This window comes from Haliotis rubra, unplaced genomic scaffold (genome assembly GCF_003918875.1).
Source record: "Haliotis rubra isolate DU_JTF1 unplaced genomic scaffold, ASM391887v1 Scf80, whole genome shotgun sequence".
Taxonomy (NCBI): Eukaryota; Metazoa; Mollusca; class Gastropoda; order Lepetellida; family Haliotidae; genus Haliotis; species Haliotis rubra.
This window is the reverse complement of record NW_025767524.1, coordinates 364,755-383,765: the sequence shown is the minus strand read 5'-3', so window position 1 is coordinate 383,765 and position 19,011 is coordinate 364,755. Positions and strand designations below refer to the sequence as shown.

Sequence of the window (19,011 nt, the reverse complement as noted above, 5' to 3'; positions counted from 1 at the left end):
TTAGCACATACTAGTGAAATTCCCAGACTGTCCTTAGAAAAAATGTACCCTCTCTGTGAAAAAACAAACAACTCAAAAAACAATTTTGAGCAAACTTTACCTCTATTCCCTACATTACTTCCAAAGGACACTTATTTTGCAATCCAAGACAAATCCTTGTGTGTTTTAACAATAATACATGGGAGAATAACTACAATCAGTTTGGGTGCCACATGTTGGGTTGTTATGCTAGGTTTTTCACTTAAACCACCTTTAACTGTATTAAGAGTTAAAGAGAGTCCACCCTGGGATAATATCAGCTTAACAGCTTCTACTTGTTTTCTTGTCTTGACTCGGCAAAATGTCAACATTTAAGTTCAAAATAGACACATGTATGAAGACTACCTATTGGACAGATAACCACTGAATGCATTCTTGATGCTTTAATAATTAATTTTTCCATTTACCATAATACTACACACACATCTGCCAACTCCTGCCTTGTATCTATATGGAATGCCTAATGTACTGTGATTTGTAGCAGTTAAATCCAGTGGTGTGCCATGACCCCTGTCTGCGTTGTCCAGCCCTGCTGTCCCAAATGTCAGCCTAAGCTTGAGTGGCCAACTCACCCAGGCCAACTCTAGATCCTTACATACATGTTATTCTGATATAGCTCCATATATAGCCTAACATCAAAGTGCCAGATTCTGCAATCAATAACCACTGTCTGACAGGTCTGTAACTAACTTACACAGATGTACAGATGGGTATGATCTCATTGAGAGCTGGGCATTGGTGGCAATGAATAAAACATCCAGAACATAAATTCAATTAAATGTGATTTATGTTTACACTTAACATTCTAAATGTGTTGACTGGCAAGTTGATATACTTGAATCTATGTGGGTATGTGAAAGTGTTTCTAATTTAGTTGTAGGAAGGTGAAAATACAACTGAAAGTTGTGTGACATATCTTCCCTTCAATGTGAATTCCAAAGGTGACCAGTTAATTGGGTAATGCAATTACCTCCCTTTGACTGTCCTTTGTGAGGGAAGCGGCAGTGAGGTCAGACAAGCATTCGAGAGCCTGATTTATGTAATGCATGATATGGTGACTTGTTCTTTTATTGATAACAGGATAAATGAAATAAAAAAAGAAAGGTAAAAGGCTTGAATCCTTCGGAGGGAAACATAAAACTGAAAATATAGAATGTCATGTATGACATTCATTATCAACATATTTCCATTCTCAAAATGTCATCCAGGGTTTCATATCTGTTCATTTCCAAGGACACTGACAGATTGTCATCCAGAGAGTAAAAAAGATTTGCACTAAAATTTGGCAATGGTATAGAGGAAAGTCCTATCAAATGTTGATACTGTGATTGAAACATCCTGATGTAACTGTCTCAAGCAAAATCCCTGGTCTTCAAACTTTGAAACATTATAATTTCTAAATTCAGTTGAAACATTAACAAAACTAAACTTTATACACATCATCTTTAAACAGGTTAACTTTTTGCAAGCAACTTACACCATTCTTGACATAAAGGCCAATTTTGCATAAATGCCATCATGATTGTTTTTTAAAATAATATACAACAACTATTCCAAGATCCATCATTTCCCATTTCAAGATTTTTGTATTACTACTTGAAAAAGTTCAAGATAACCTGATTCTGTCATATTACTACAGTTAAACTGTCATGGCATGAATAAAAATAACCCAATCCTTATTCTTGTATAGAAAAAGGCGACCCATAACTTTTTTATAGATGTGCACTTTGACTGCTTGGTTCATGTTCTTAGAACATAAAGTTAACTGCCATGAATGTGTTGCCATGAATGTTGCAACACAATACTGATAACCTGAATCTGTGACAGATGACAATGGTGACACATCCGACAGCAATGTCACAGAAATGTGAAGAGGGAGGGTGTCAGGTGATGACTGAAGCTCACCCCTGGCTGGATTCACACTAATAATAGTTATTGGAAACTAGTCCAGATCCCAATCAGCTGATTTATGTACTCGGCAAACATGGCAATGCTCCCGTGCATTGAACCTCAAACCCCCACCGCCCTTAGTATGCTGTAATCTATGAGGAAAGGAGTCTTCAGACGTTTTTTCTTTTTTTATCTGTTATATTCATCATTCTTATTTTTTAGAAGATAACAGACATGCTCTTGCTCTGCCCTCAGTTTAATAATATATAGAGGATATTTTGTTAATGTTGTCAAATACCCGGTAACATGTATATTTATTTGAGTGGTCTGACAAAGTTTATATGTTCACGAACATATCAACTTTGTCAGACCACGAGGTGAAATATACATTTGTATGTGTTATTTGACAACATTAACAAAATATTATATTTTGATCATTGTTTATAAATGATCGAGACATTCTCTTTAATCAGAAAGTAGTTCCAGGCAAAAGTGATTTTCTACTCAGTGAAATAACATGTTATTCTACTCAGTGAAAATACCATTTTTATTTTCAACAATATTTACAGCATTTCACCCTTAAGAATATAATAAACATTCTTCTTATTTGTACCTTAATATGATCAACTGCCGAGATGTAAGACTCATGTGTTTATCAAATAATAAGAAAACAATATTCATGCTAGCAACATCTGTGTATAACATGTTCAAGAATCATGGAAACATAAAACAAAAAGTTATACAAGCATGTAGTGTACATTATATTACAAGTGGATGCATGTGTTGTGTGGGTCCATAGGTATAAAGCGCACAAAAAGATTGTCATTGCCGCTGTCATTTTTTTCTAGAATAAGGCAAATTACATGTCAGTGTTTCAGTTTAGTTCATTTCATGGACACAGAATGATTTTTATTAAAACAAACTTTTCAAACTTGGCAATAATAGAAATGATAAAGTCCGAATGCCATGTTGCTAATAATATCATTGCTTCTTTACAAACTACTATCATCATACTTCTTAGATATGTTGTTTCATTCAAACAGTTCCTCGGGCAGACTTTCCTTTCCTATTGCTGCAGAATTTGGTTAATTTAAACCTAAAATACAGTATTTTGCTGGTATTTACTTGGATCATGTGACATATATTTGCAGAACATGCAATTGCAGTGCTTTCAATTTGCCTGCAAGCCATTCAAAAACAAACCTAGCAGATTTACAGTGCAGTAAAGATTTTATTGTGATTGTAGTCCTGTCTGACTTGGGTGCAGAATGGGAATCAATGCTGACTATTTCAGCAACGCCATGGGGGAAATCTTGCTAACACAGGAATAGTAGGAGATCCTCAAGGTCACCATTCCACGAAATGATCTCAGTGTTACGACCATCACACGTCCATGTTAGAGCATAGGAGTTGCGATGGTTTCAATACACTAAAACTGCTTGCTGAACGAGGTGCTGGTTATTGAGTGTAACCATTCCCATCATGCCTTGTTGGTCAGAGTTCCACATTGGTTCTGGTAAAGACGACATGGCAGTGCTTAAAGTGCTTCTTCTAACAAATCAAATCAGTAATCAAGCTAGATCCTGAACTGCTTCAGCAGATTTTCAATTACTGAGGTTGAGAGAGTCAATATACATGAAGATATATATATCTAAAAGTGGAATCACTTACGAAACTGATGTAAAATGTTTTATCCATTTATTGACAACATTTCAGCTTGTTTATGAGTTCTAAAAAATTCTCAGAAGAGCCACAGCATCAAAATGATAATGGTTTGTTGAGTAAAATGCACCTGAGACTCTTCCGGCAACAGATGGCTCTCACACCCTCACAGCTTCCTTTCCACCTCCCCTTTTATACCTCTTCTCTCTTGGTCTAAAATGAGATGCTGCTTCATGCTATTTCAGATTCCCTTTCAGTTGATCTTGGATGGTTTCGTCTTAGCATAATAACTTTAACATCCCCAGATTCTCCACAGGTGGTCTCAGAAAGTTTTATCTGCTGCTGCTGCTACATAAAATCACGATCATTTCCGCCAATCATTTAACACCTGATGGGCTACTGACATGCATTAGGTTAAAGGTATAATCATTCCGCCTCCTATCCCATCACCCATCCTGCCAATCCTATCACCTCCCCTTCCATCACTCTGACCCATGAACATCTGGGTTAGAACAGATCTTCAGCAACCCATGCTTGTCGTAAGAGGCGCTAATGAGATTGGGTGGTCAGGCTCGCTGACTTGGTTGACACATGTGATCGATTCCCAATTGCGTAGATCGATGTTCATGTTGCTGATCACTGGATTGTCTGGTCTAGACTCAATATTTACAGACCACTGCCATAGCTGGAACATTGCTGAGTGAGGCGTTGAACAATAACCAACCTAATCCACCACTCCACCCTAGTTAGACTGATGTGGTGTTCTATTGTTTTACATCCAACCATCCTCCCCATCATCAGGTATCTGGGTGTAAGTTATGACCACCGCTGCATGATTACTCCACCAGGCTCCCACACCACTACCACATTACCAGCAACCTTATCACTTGGATCAGTCATCTAATCTCACAAGCCTTTCATACATCTAATTCTCATTACTCTTTCCAAACTTGTCTATTGCTGCACCAACTACCCCCAAAACAATTCCCTTCCCATTTCACAACCCTACTGTTGTTCTTTTGTAAAATTCCACCAACTTCCGATTACCTAACCCAGTTTGATTATCTCAAAATTAAGAAACTTTCCACCCATCCATAACCTATCATAGTCAACCATACCCAATAAAGATCAAAGCAAGAATCTTCCTTCAAGTCTGTGTCAGGCCCAATGACGTAGCTGATGAATGTCATCATATCCCAAATGTATACATCCCCGCTCCTGATGTCAATCACTGGACTGTCTGATCCAGATTTGTTTATTTACAGACCACTGTCATATAGCTGCAATACTGAGTTAAACAACAAACTACTGCTGCATTCGATCATCCCATTACCCATCCCTCCAATCACCCTATCCCAGGTGTTCTGTGGATGGAAGTAGGCTGTATCTGCAGCCTATATGAGGGACTCTCTCCTCATTCTGCCCCAGGTGGTAACGGCCATGACTTGGGCATCTGTTTACCTCCTCCCACACACAGAGGCTGCAATCTCACCTTTCTGTCAGTGCTCATCAACTCGAGCTCTCACCTTACAAATGCACTCATGTGTCTACTTCCTTAGATACTTCACTATCCATCTTCACAAGACGCAGATCAATAGCTTAAAAACGTTAATTACTACTCAGGAAATGTAATTTTGACATCTCTGACAACTTCATTCTACTTGATATCACAGATAATACTTTGAAACCAGATACAAAAAGCTTATAAACCACATAACTGTGGAACATCGATATCCTGTTAAAAGTTTAATAATTGCATCGTGTGGCAATTAAGCAGTATATTCAACTTTTTATTCTGTTCCCAGGATGTTAAAAAAATCAGCCACAAAGATATTATTGTTGCATATTTACTCAACATGTATGTGAAAATAAGGAAATAAAAAAAAAAAAAAAATGTATAATATAAAGGAAACAACCTGTATCGAAAGCACAGCTTCCACAGCAAACAACAATATGACAATGCAGGCAAATCACTCTTTACATAGTGATTTATTGCTGAGGGAACATGCTCACTGACAATATTGTTTCTACATCGATACTTCCCCATATGCTGTGTTAGTACTACCTACTTTGTTCCATCCAGTCTAGCATATGGCACATATTGACTGGTGTATCAGCAGACAGTATACTACCAGCTTACCTATGAACATGTCGGATAGACTGGGACTGTTATTTTTCAATTACTTTTATTTTTGGCATGTAGCTATGCAACAGAAACAAGGAGCCAAATTCAAGGTTTCAGAATGACAGAGGCCCATTTTGACCTGTGAGAAAAACTGATTATGCTTTGTATCAAAATACCCCCCTAACTGTCTAAAAAATGAGGCCCAACTTATTCATGTGTAAAAAAATCAGTCCTAAGTTCTCTTTATCATAGATGCAAGTTATACGAGAGTTATGTTCCTTGGGGATCAGAAACCTGTGATTATTGGTTTGAATCCTAGTTCATCCAGATTACGTTTCTATGTTTGACAGCCTTTTCTTAGAAGCTGACTGATGACAAAGTAGACACAACATATGGATAAATACTTCTCCAATATACTCTAATAGCCCTGATTAGGTGTAGGTTCCTATACCACTATCAAACCGCCTGGAGAGGGGAAGGTTGCGGGTTCAATCCTCGGCCGCATCATACCAAGAGACGTTAAAATATGGTATTTGTTGGTCCCTGCCCTGTGCTCGGCATTAATGGGTACAAAGACTGGTTGGCTCGGAGTCAGTATAATGTGAATGAGTGGGGTATTCATGCTGCGGCATGGTACCTCAGTGAGCTAGCACTATAAAACCAGCTTAAGTCTGGGCTTGTACAAGCAGCCACACATACACATGCATGCACCTCATCATATGAGCGAAATAATCTTTAGTGCGACATTAAACCCCATTTCACCTCACCACACCTAAGTTTGAAAATTGATAAATTAAAAAACTCTCTAATACAAAAAGATCCCAAACAAAGTGCATCAGTAAACTTTGGAAGGCATGTAATGTATGGAAGTGAAGACTGCTTTACATCCCATCAACAACATGCAGCGCAGCTGACGGCAGCGAAGTAGATTGAACCAACATCAATATTTTAAATCCTTCACAAGTCAGTCTGGTTGACAATCACCTTCCATTCAAACTGCACAGTTCATTCTGAACAACCAAATTTAATTTTCACATTCAAAACATATGGCTTCAAGCATCGTCCATTTCCTGTTTATACAAAGGCACATCCTACATCCGAGTCCAATGGTCAGCTGTAACTAGTGCTAATCATAGAACAAACCAGTTTCCGTTTATGTCATTACCATAATAACATAATGCTGCATAAAACACATAATGTGACTATGGCAGATTTTTGTGGCACTTTGACATGTCCTGAAAGCATTTCAATTACACCACAGCCCAAAGTGATGAACAGATTTAAAAGGTGTACCAATCTGAAACCCGCAAAGGTGTTGACAATCTAAAATTTATAATATGGGTGAAACTGACATTTGGAGAAACAGACTGAAACCACTTGGCTACATGCAACCTAATATTAACTGAATTTCAGCTGTAACGAGTGAGCGAGACGTTTGTTTTATATTTCAAATCTGAGCATTCCAACCTTATCAAAGCATTTATCAAAGTTTATCAGTCGGAACAAGCAAATCCAAAATCCTTGATGTCACATATACTACTCAAAAGAAGTCCAGGACCACCTGATTTTTTCATATTACTTTGGCATGATAGATTAACAATTGTAATATGAAACAAATTGGGTGGTCCTTAACATATTTTGAATAGTATAACTTTAAAATGCTCCTCCAATGAGGTTCTATCATGAAGAGAGAAATGAAAGGTTTTCATGTCATAGTCGTGATGCATTCGAAGAACACTGAAGCAGAAATCGATTTCAAGCCTGTCTTCAATAATATAGATTGTGAAATATCACTAATGGACACAATCACGTTGTCTGATATCCTCAAGCATTAACACATCTTAAACAGGCAAGTAGTTGACAGTTTCAGCATTGAAGAATGCCATGTTGTGGTGAATGATAATTTTATTGTTTGGAACCTACCTCTCATTATCCATATCTGATGGCCCATTTTGGTTGCCAATCTGGCTGTAGATCTGCTGCTGTGGCTGCTGCGGTGGAGGTGCAGGAGCTGGTGTTACTGGTGCTGGCTTGTGGTAAATACCTGTAATGAAGCACACACAGCAAGAGTTATACATCAGGTGGAAGCAGGGAGTGTTAGCCTGGTAGACCAACATGGACAGCATCGAATACAAGCACCTGGAATGAAGAAGAAGTGATGCTGTTAAAATGATTTTGTAGAACACAATGCTGGACAATTCCCAAAGAACTTATGATGATTGATAAGAAAACTGACTTATGGGATTTTCCCTGAAATACAAAGCAGATAGCAAGAAATAATGGGATCTTATCTGAATAGTGATAAACTAGCAATTCTATGTACAAAGCTCACGCTAAAAAACCCTTTATAAATCATATGCACAACTGCAGCATCAAAGTATCACATAAATCAACATCATTGATACAAAAAACATCATTTATTCTAATACTGGCATAATTGAGAGGACATGCTTGACATTCAATTAGTTTCATTCTTTTCAAGTGGTTAGTAAATTCAATAAACATATTCCTGACTGAAATAAAAATTCATGCTGCTTGGAGGATGGTTTCATGCAACAGTACATTGGAAGTTCATACAACATTCGGAAGGACACAAATGCTACCTCAAATATCGCTGAGACCTGAAGATATCCATTGATGACATACTGAAATCATCTTCGGTAACTGAACTTCCAAGCTCATGCTAACCTTTTATCAAACAAAGAAAACTAGTTCCAAGTTGACCATGAAACATACAAGTCTTTACTATGATAGTGTAAGAAGCCTCACAGGAGGCATAATTAAATCCTGTTTCCAGAGGTGGGTTGGTTATTCTCTGATTGTCTCCAAGCGAGTTCTGCCACAAGGCATCAGCAGAACTATATTTCTGTCTTTGACAATACTGTGCTGATTTAAGTAGAGAATGTCTCCAGATTGTACAAAGAGTGGAAGCAGCATGATATCAGCATGAAGTAGTGGGTGTTTGCAGATGTAACTGAGTCCAGCTGATGGATCTAAGCAAAGCTGACAGCTCTCTACACCATCAATAGTGCCTGCCAGCATCTAGCTAGAACCTGAAGTCTCACTATGATGCAGTGGGTCATGGACATCAGTAAGCTATGGAAAGTTGTCAGACACTTGCTCAGAAAAACTGACTGGCTCAAACTAAGCCATTGTAAGCCACTGGAGTTTGAAGCACAAGGTGTGAACCAGCTTAGAAGTGGGAAAGGTCTGGTTGCAATACCTACAGCAAGAAAATGTAGGTCCCAAGAATGGACAGTGTAAGCAGATGCAGAAGACAAATTCAAAATGATAATTTATTCTAACTATGAAATAAGGGTAGAAATAGCTTCCAACTGCCATTTAAATGGGTCAGCTATGTAAAATATAACAAACTGATTTCATAAAATATAAAATATATAGTGGAACAAATGTAGAAGAGTTGAATATGAATGAAGTATGAGCTATGATTATGGAAATGTTTCGTTTATTGGTCAGTTAGATGGAAGACTGCCAAACTGGTTTTAAAATCTTGAGTTAAACAAAAATCTTAAGATGTTCATATATGTGTCGTCAAGCAGAGAAGCCTGCAAAATGTTTTTATGAAGGCTGAGCTCAGAAAGATATAAGAAATTGCATCTAGTGAATGCAGTGGCCAAGGCTAAAGAAGGTCACCAGACTTGTCATAAAGAAGCAGGACTATGATCAAGTAGTCTGCTGCCAGAAACTGAGGGCCCAGGATGGATACCGTAACTGCTACTTACGCTTCAGACTACCACCCATCCTCATGGCCATGGCAGATGGTGGTATTGGTGATTGACTCACGTCAAAGTAAGGCATACTTATTCTACGACCTGAAGGTGATGGGGGCTGTTCTGCAATATGACATGACAATCTGTAACTCTAACTCGACCTTCTTCCAAAGTACCATATTTCTGTCGATTATTTTTGTCATATTGCCTTGTGACAAGCTACATCATAGTTATAGTCTTGTGAACTGTCATATTCTTAAACCTACCTGAGACAAATCAGTAGCCAAAGCTACACCATAGAAACCAGGCTACAATATGACTGTAATAGACATCAGACCTTCTGGAGGTCACCTATGCAAGTAGTATTTACGCAAGGATCTTGAATAATGTGACAGTGTAGGTGAGCATACGTGCATTTCAAACCAATGTGACTACCAACCTACATATTGGAATATCTATTAGTACATTTCTTTAAATTAAGGCTTTATCAGCAACCAAATATAGTTAGCTTTAAAGCATTAAGCATTTCAAAATAGTTAGCATAATAACAATATAGTTTTTATAACTTGACATTTTCCTTTGTAATGAACAAAAACTATCTGGTCTCATTTTAATTGCCTCTCCATCATTATTGGGATATAGGTCTTGAAAATCTGTCCATGTAATTATATTCCACCACCTACTCCTTATTTCAAGCAGCTCTCACTGTCCTGTGTGAGTGACTTGGCTTTAACCCTTCTGAACAGTACTGCAGTTTTATCGTGTTCCTGGTGTGATGTGCATGGGTATGGTGATGAGAAACCTACAAATACTACCAGGGTGACTCTGGCATTCGAAACCATTACTGCCATTTGTGGCAAACATTTCGGCATAGAGAAATGTGGTGGCATAGACGATGGTGCCACCTGTGCCCTGGAATAAGACGTAGTAAGTGATAGGGATCCACTCTGCTCTGAAATTCCTTTGTGATCATAAAAATTGATTTCTAGGGTAATGACTCCTATTTTTTATGGCTCCCATTATACAAATTTACTCAAAGAAATTGTTGTAACCCATTTAGCTATTTATAGTAAATAACTCTGTGTTTTGGGGGACATCGAATCCACTCTTTTCATGAAAGTGTCTTAAGGAATAAGAACAATGTAGCACTTTATATGTATCTATTATATATCCGATTTTCAAACAAAGAGGTAGTGAGTCAATATTATTCTCCATTGTTATATCCAAGAATGACAAACAGCACAAATATTGAACAGCATAACCTGAATACAAAATTGAAGCTCATGTTGGTTCCAATAATGATTTGAAGGACACTCTAGTGAATGTTTGACAAACATCTCTTTAATGAGCAACATTGAATTGCGTGTCACCAAAATATTTACTGAATATAACACTTAAAATTGTGAAGCAGCAATGATAAAGATCATATAAAAATTCTATGTTAATGATAACTTCAAGGACATATTGACCGTGGAAAATGAGCCACCCTATTAGGGGTGGGTATTGCAGAGAATTTTCATATTGCGATATATTGCGATGCGGAAGCGTATATTGCGATATGTATTGCAATATATTGCAAGGATTATTTTTTAACAGAAACTACTTATAATCGAGTTAATGCTTGATTATATAGCAAAAACACAACAACTGGCTGACTATGATTGATTAACCTTTTATAAAAACTTTGAATCATGACAAAATAAAAATGTAAGTAACATTTGGCACTAATGAAACAGGGAAAAGAACAATTAAAAAAACGGAAATATCCGAAGATTTCTGAGTGTTACGAAGTTTTCCGAATGCATGTCAAAATACCGGTTTTCGATCAGCGTATCGTTTTCATGTCTAAACCGGTAAATACCGGTAAACCGGTTATATTGCGCAGCCCTACACCCTATAATGTCATATCAGCTTCAAGGTTCTTGAAAGCTGACTGCTCGCAGTTTATGATGGATGAGATGTTATGACATAAGATGGTTCCGGTGAAGTACACCACATTAGCCAGTCTATCCATGACCTGAAAATGTCGACAAGGAAATCCTCCAGGTGTTTGAAAGGTTACTGAGTGAACACTGGACAAAGTGCTGTATTTGCTGCAACAGGGGACTCACACACCATGCATTTGCAACATAAAACTGTGTCCTCATATAAACACAATCCTTATATCATGTTTTGCTAACAACCTAATGGTTCTCCCAACTGCTGTTCAACTAAGTACGAAGTAGCATTAGTAGGCATGGCTTCCAGCATGCTTTAGTTGGGGTAACAGTGTTAATCCTGAAATGTTTCATAACTGCCTGAGTCATGTATTAGTAAACATACAATGGAGGGGTATCACAATGGGTCTCTGAATGAATCATTTTTAGCTGGAGGCATCTACATGATCTAATTATGCTGGGTCATTTAGTCAATAACATAATCATGCAGGGTTGCACTTTGAACTTTGTATGCTATACAAAAGAAGTAAAGAAAATCTGATTCCTGCAATGAAAGATTAAGTATATGAGTATGAAAGAATCAGGTTTAAACTTCTTTTAAGAGGTATATGTTGCAATGGGAATTCATATATATTGAAAAGGGGCATGCCATGGGTTAAACATCTGAGATCAATTATTACATTTTGTGAAATTCATGTTGGAAATGATAACTGATGGACACAGAAACAACATATCTCTGATTCAACCCACATGCATACTAACTACCAGTGCAGATAAAGGCAAGTGAGGTAATCCTGTCATTGACCAGGGCTGAGGTCAACGTTTCAGGTGTAACAACACAGGGTGTTCAGTATAATGCACAGTTTGTACCATTTACCAGCTGATGTGTTTTCCCCTATTCTATCAACAAACAAGGCAGTGTTTCTAGCCACTGAGAAATTTTTACCTGCATGGTATTGTAACAACTTACTGTTACACCCCACATTAGGTATGGGACAGTTTGCTTTCTGCACAGGTAACCACAGTTTCTGCTGGTTGATCAACCATTGCTAACATTGATTCTCAAACAAGAGCAGTGAATCTCATTATCTTCTTTCAAGTTGTGAATGATTTGGTAAAATTAATTTTTTTAAGGCCGTACTAATCAATGTTCCAGCCACATGGCAGTGATCTGTAAATAATCTTGTCTGGACCAAACAGTCTAGTGATTGACATCATGAGCATAGATACACACAATTTAGACATGACTAAATCACCATATCAGCGAGCATGACCTTCTCATCCTGTTAGTCACCTCTCATGTGTCTAACCTGGATCTCCACTTGGTAGATGATTGTGACACTGCAGGATTAGTTAAGGCAGGTGAAGGTATGTATCAAGTACATGCTTGTAATTGTTATACAGCTTATTAATCAATCACTCAATCTACTGGAAAGGTCTATTTATCCCAGGGATAGAACATAATTATCCATGTCAGTGAACCTTTTCGAAGAAGGCATAATGTTTTACCAAAATATATATTTTCTTCACACATTGGCATTCAGTTCTATCCCTGTATGGAAAGTGACGTGGGTTTTTCTGTTAAGGTAAACATCAAACATTACAAAAGCATAACTAGCAGCCAAATCTATACAGTGATTTGTCTACGAACATACCTCCACGTTCATACTGTGGTGCTCCATCTGAAACTAGGAAGGCAACCCATACATGTCATTGGATGGGTCATGGCAAAATGTAGACTTCCATTATGACAAAATAACTAAAATTACAGTTCACTGAAAACACAGCCTGGACAATCGAATCATTATTTAAAAAGACAACAATTCTTGAATTGGAACTCCTAGACCAAGTTCCTTCAAGATGCAAGGTCTCAGTCAGGTGTTTTCAGACATCACCATTTTCTCATACCTATTATTCAGGTTTACAAGCAAAGAACATGAAATTTAACAAGTTTAAGATTGATTTTTCAGCTTAAAGTTCTCTAAATCCTGACACAGATCCTTCAACTAATTCACTTTATCCTTCTACAATTTGTTTCATACCATGATGCCAAGCATTGTTATCTTACCGAGTCACTGACAAGCTTCAGTACAAGAAAGATTACGAATGTTCACCTGATCAATGACCTTAGCACACAAAAAGTAAGAGTTCAAAGTTCTAATGTCTAAGATTCATCTCAATTCCAGACATACTCATATTCATTGACTTCCAGCTCTTAACCAAGTCAACACTATGTCTCTGTCAATTCGACCTGTCGATCACTGAGGTGGCTGTATGGATTCCACGTAGGTAATCCAGTGTTATAAATGGCCATGGTCACAGATTTAATCTTTGCTACACTGTATTCATGTCCACATCATGGATCCTCGAACCATCCTTGCCAGCAAGCACAATGCATTCTGACCACAGATAATCCATAGAATTCAGAAGTGTCTCTTGTGGTGAGGAGAATCAGTCTTCCATCCGACTTTGATGCCATTTTCACTGATCTTGCAAGACATGTCTGAATTTACAGTCCAAATCATCATAAATAGCACAAAAGCCTGGTTCCATGGCTGTGTATTGATAGGGATGTTACTTAGGCCTCATCATATATGCAACATTGTATTCTATATTGTGGTAAAACACACACACACACACACACACACACACACACTCTCTCTCTCTCTTACATGAAATATAACATTATACATGACAGAAGATACAATATGAGAGATATATGATATGATGTGATATGATGTAAGGAAGTTGCACATATAATTTCATTAGCTAATTTAATTTGTGACCTCATCTGACAAATTTATGGCCAGTGAATCAGTGATTGGTTTGGGATGGGAACACCAGACAATAATCTTCAGAACTGAATCCAAGCTAACACTGTAACTACTGGACTACCATATAATCCCACAAATATGATGGTGCTGGTGAAGTAGTGTATATGATGCCTTAAGACTGAGTGAGAGCATTGTTTCGCATCAATTCGAGCAATTTTCTGGAAATATCAAGGTTAGTAACACCAGAAATGGCACCGATGTAGGGAATTGGGCCAGGCCTTTGCAGCAATGAGTCAATGAAGTAAGAACTGTGACTTGACGCTCATTCAACCAAAATTTTCCACACTATGACCATTTATTTTCTTCATTATGTCAGACAGAATTTCTTTAGAAGTGATTTGCTGCTGGTGGTGGTAGCTGACAACCAAGCATCTTGTTTGTTTAAGTCTAACATGTAACAAGGAACATATAGTTGAGACCATATCTTGTGGCTGAGGAGGGCCTATCTTCCCTTCAATAACTCCTGCAATCAAACTTCCAATTTATGTCAGACATGAATTTAACAATTAATTTTGAATCTATACTGCTATATGGTTGCATCTAAATTAATATCTATTCATCTGTGTGTGCATGAAGTGAATAGAGCTAGTTTGGTTTCAGTCTAGTTATTCCCATTGTGCCAGCTTAATAAGTGATGAAAGCTCAGATAGCGCAGATTTTCAGACATTCATTGCTGAAAACTCCATACACAGTTACAGTACTTACAGACCAAGGATCATATTCAGGGCAAATCATGGATTCAAACCCATGATCAGCAGATCCTGGCACATCTAAGATCATCATAGAGAACCGTGTCACCGATGACAGTTGCCTATGCAAAACAATGATTTCTCTGTCTCCCTCTGTAGCTGGTGATTCATATGGTGGAATCTGAGTGTGCCAACCCATGACTATTAAATTGTATATAAAAATTGTACAAATGTCAAAAATTAAAATTAAAAATCCAAAGATAGTGTCTCAATGACTAGTAGTACTGGGTATTTGTCGGTTTTGTATTTTTATGTTCTTCTCTTATGCTTTGATTTTCAACATGACCTACGTTTTGCAGTAGTCCCCTAGACCAGTCATTTGGTACTAGGATCCACTAAGTGACCTTTCATTTACTGTCCTGTGCATTCTAACTTTGCCTATGTCAGATATGGTTCCCCAGCAGCTCTCCCAGCATATATATGTTGACAGAGGAACAACAACAGGAATTAACTACTTACATTGTCACATCCACAGCACTGGTGATAACTACCGGTAATATAGCTCTGACAACATCACCACTGATAATACATCAGTGATATTCCAACAAAGTTGACCAATGAACAGTCTTAGAGGTAGCTTCTACATGGCTGTCCCAATCCAGTATTCTGCACAATCTCTTTCAGTTGAGAAGGCTTAGCCACATTAATACTCATTTGTTCTGAAGATAATGCTGGCAAACAAGAGAGCTCAAAAGACGTTGGCGCATATTGGTTCTTGTAAATTTAGACACGAACATTTCCTTGTTCAGAAATAGAAAATATTAAGGAAGGGAGCATGCTTCCTCAAGTTTCATGGAGAATATATCACTCTAGAGTGAAATAGGCTAACCAGTAATTCTAGACAGTTCATCTGTGAGAAGCTCAAAGGAATATCATGTTAAAGGTGTTTCCCCTTATGTACCTCTCTGACTCTCCAAAATATAAATAAAAGAGTGATAAGGTGCACCTAAACAGTGTCCAACATGTAATAAATAACTTGTTATTCCAACTAAAGCAAACCATTGGGTTCTTAAGGTTTGCTGCTACAGTATTTGAATCTTGTGATCCCTTAAACCTTTTAGATTCTAACATATGGGTTATAAACAAGCTGCATGCCAAATTTGGAACACTCATTATCATTTGGTTGCAATTAATGGTAAAAAAGGCATTCATAACAATTTTTTATCAAATTTGAAAACATGGTAAACAATAACTGTGATAAAACTGAGTAATACTATGACAAGGAATACTGAGGTAGCCTTATTGTTAAAGTGTTCACTCATCATGCTGAAGACCCTTGTTCAAGTCCCTACATTGTTACAATGTTGTTCCCTGTTGGACTGTGCATAGGTCAGAAATCCTGACCTATTTACTCACTATTGCAAAGACTCCGAAAGCTTCAACAAGCCCCAAATGTGAAAGAAATAATGGGAAAGCTAAACCATTTGTAAACAAGGAAGTAGTAACAGCCTTGGTAAGTAAAGTCATTGTTCTCTACCTGGGTACAGTCATGCATTGTGCATGTGGTCATAATAAATCTGTGTCTAACAATGTTGAAGTCCCTCAAAACTCTCCCCAAGTCAAAATGATGACTACAGGACGGCAATAAGGAAGAGATATGATGCATACCATGACCACACACAACTCATATCATTATTGTGACTCTGAAAAATGTATACAAAACGACATGACAAGCCCTTCTTCTGCAGATGAACTATTCGTGTTATGGAGTGAAAATAATGTACATTCAGTGTGAGTATTAAACATATGATGACATGTACTACCAAATGCAAGTACATCCAACTTATAGGGCTGGGATGGGTAACTCTGGTGCTTGGTGTGGCTGGGTACTGAGTAGCACAAAGGTATCGACAGGATTTCTCGGATACATGGTTAGTCACATGATATATCATTCAGGGCTACATCATCATCCCTCAGGTGGTTAGGCTGGGCAACTTTGCTGATTGTATGTAAAATAACAACAAAGTCCTGTGGCCATCTTATACTCTAAAGTAGACACATAATAATGTCATCTATTTCAAAACATGGCAGTGGAATGAAGTGAGTGATGGTTTTACGCTATTTTTAGCAATATTACAGAAATATCTACGCCAGAATTGGACTTCACACATTGTACCCATGTGGGAAATTGAACCAAGGTCTGACCGCCTCTGTGGTGTAGTGGTAAGATTGTCCGCCCGGAGAGCGGAAGGTTGCGGGTTTGATCCCCGACCGTGTCATACCAAGAGACGTTAAAATATGGTACTTGTTGGTCCCTGCCTGGCGTTCGGCATTAATGGGTAAAACAAGGACTGGTCGGCTCGGAGTCAGTACAATGTGTCTGAGTGGGGTATTCATGCTTCACTGCGGCATGGTATCTCAGTGGGCTAGCACTATAAAACCAGCTTGAGTCTGGGCTAGTACAAGCAGCCGCACATACACATACACACGCATGCACGTCGTCATATGAGCGATATATTCTCAAGCACAACGTTAAACCCAATTTCACCTCACCTCACCAAGGTCTCCAGCTCGAGAGGCATATGCTTTGACCACAAGACTACCCCAACAGAGGAATGAATTATTCTGTTGCTTGAAAAACTACAAAATACCCAATATACAAATACTAGTGGTCAGCAAGATCAGTTGGTGCCAAAAAATCTGTATCCCTCAAAATATTTGTACCCATTTGCTATGCATAAAATGTGACAGTACAGACTACTGTAGAGTAACTAACACTGACTTCACATACTGGACTAAAACATTAACTGAACTTTTTTCAGTATGACTGTCAGCGAACATTTATTCAAGTTTCACCACAAAATATTTTTTACTTTTTTAGCCCAATGGAATCTGTTTCAGACTTGAATTGGTTATTCTGTGGAACTGATGGGTGGTATGTTTAACTGTCTTGAAGTATATCGCAGCAAGAATTCCAGAGAATCTCTTCATTTTTATAACATCGTAATCTCTACCTTCCAAAGTGCTGTGTTTGGTGTTTTCACGTGGGCTTTCTTCTGTAGCAGACCTTTAACAACGTACATACTGCTTTTTCTGCAGGCCTGTTACAATGCTTTCTATTATCTTTCAAGAAGTAAAGTATTTACAGCTGACAATTTCAACAACCATAAAAACCAAATAGGGTCAATGATCGAACTGTCAAAAATACACCTACACACTGGAACCATTATCAGTACAAAAAAGACCAACATGCCAGTTCCATGTGGATCGGAAAACATTTGTTGACAAAAAGCTTACCATAGCCAATGGCAAGTATTACAATGCCACATTAACCCACAGAGAAATACAGGTGGTATATATCACAGCAGGTGCTGTTGGAAATATTTAGCTGAGATAAGTATGTCTGGACACATATTAACACAGTGTTTCTCATAACCAGGCTCATTCGCCTCAAGTGCCTTCACATACATACTGTACGAACAAGTCTCTGATGTGTATAGTTCAAAGGTATGAATCCAGGCTGATTAGTAAAAAATCAAAGCATGTTTTAGATGAAATTGTTTACAGAACTATACCTTGGCATAAGAGTTTTCATACAATAAATGAATGTCAGGTCACAGAACAGCTTTTTTCTTTTATCACGTTAATGCATTTTACTGTTATTCAGTTAATAGTCAATAGATGTCAATCAGAATGATTTTCAACAGACTTTACATTTGAACATGGCTAAAAAATAAATTGTTAGACAGTTTTGGAACTCTGGTTTAGGGAAAGCAGACAAACTATTATATACTGACCCATGATCACATAAAATACATATATAAAACCTTGAATTTGTTCAGTAAATGTATGCTTATGTTGACACTTTTTTCTGCCTTAATGTAAAGGTTGAATTGGCCTTCAGTGGCATTGAGCAACATGGGAGTTCACCTAAACCCAGCATTCTACAGAGGTCAAACACCTTCTAAACAAGATTGTATTGAGACATGTGAAACTTGAGTACATGGTATCACTGATACACTGTGATAACGATATATCCTCATATGATTCTGATTACATTAATAGTCCCAGCATATCACCTACATATATTCATTGCCTGTAGTG

At 37.7% G+C, this 19,011-nt stretch overlaps 1 protein-coding gene across 7 annotated transcripts in view; it reads right to left on the bottom strand.

Moving 5' to 3' along the window:
• LOC124261562 (protein enabled homolog) overlaps positions 1–19,011 on the bottom strand; it is a 68,096-nt gene that overhangs the window by 19,869 nt on the left and 29,216 nt on the right. For 3 of the 7 annotated variants that reach the window (XM_046695886.1, XM_046695889.1, XM_046695890.1), the window contains 2 exons: positions 13,040–13,072; positions 7,640–7,760 (listed from right to left, as the gene is read on the bottom strand). In XM_046695886.1, coding sequence (XP_046551842.1) covers positions 7,640–7,760; positions 13,040–13,072 — 154 coding nt within the window. Of the gene's footprint in view, positions 1–7,639; positions 7,761–9,459; positions 9,571–13,039; positions 13,073–19,011 lie in introns of all 7 variants that reach the window. The other 4 variants (XM_046695887.1, XM_046695888.1, XM_046695884.1 and 1 more) reach the window with 3 other exon arrangements.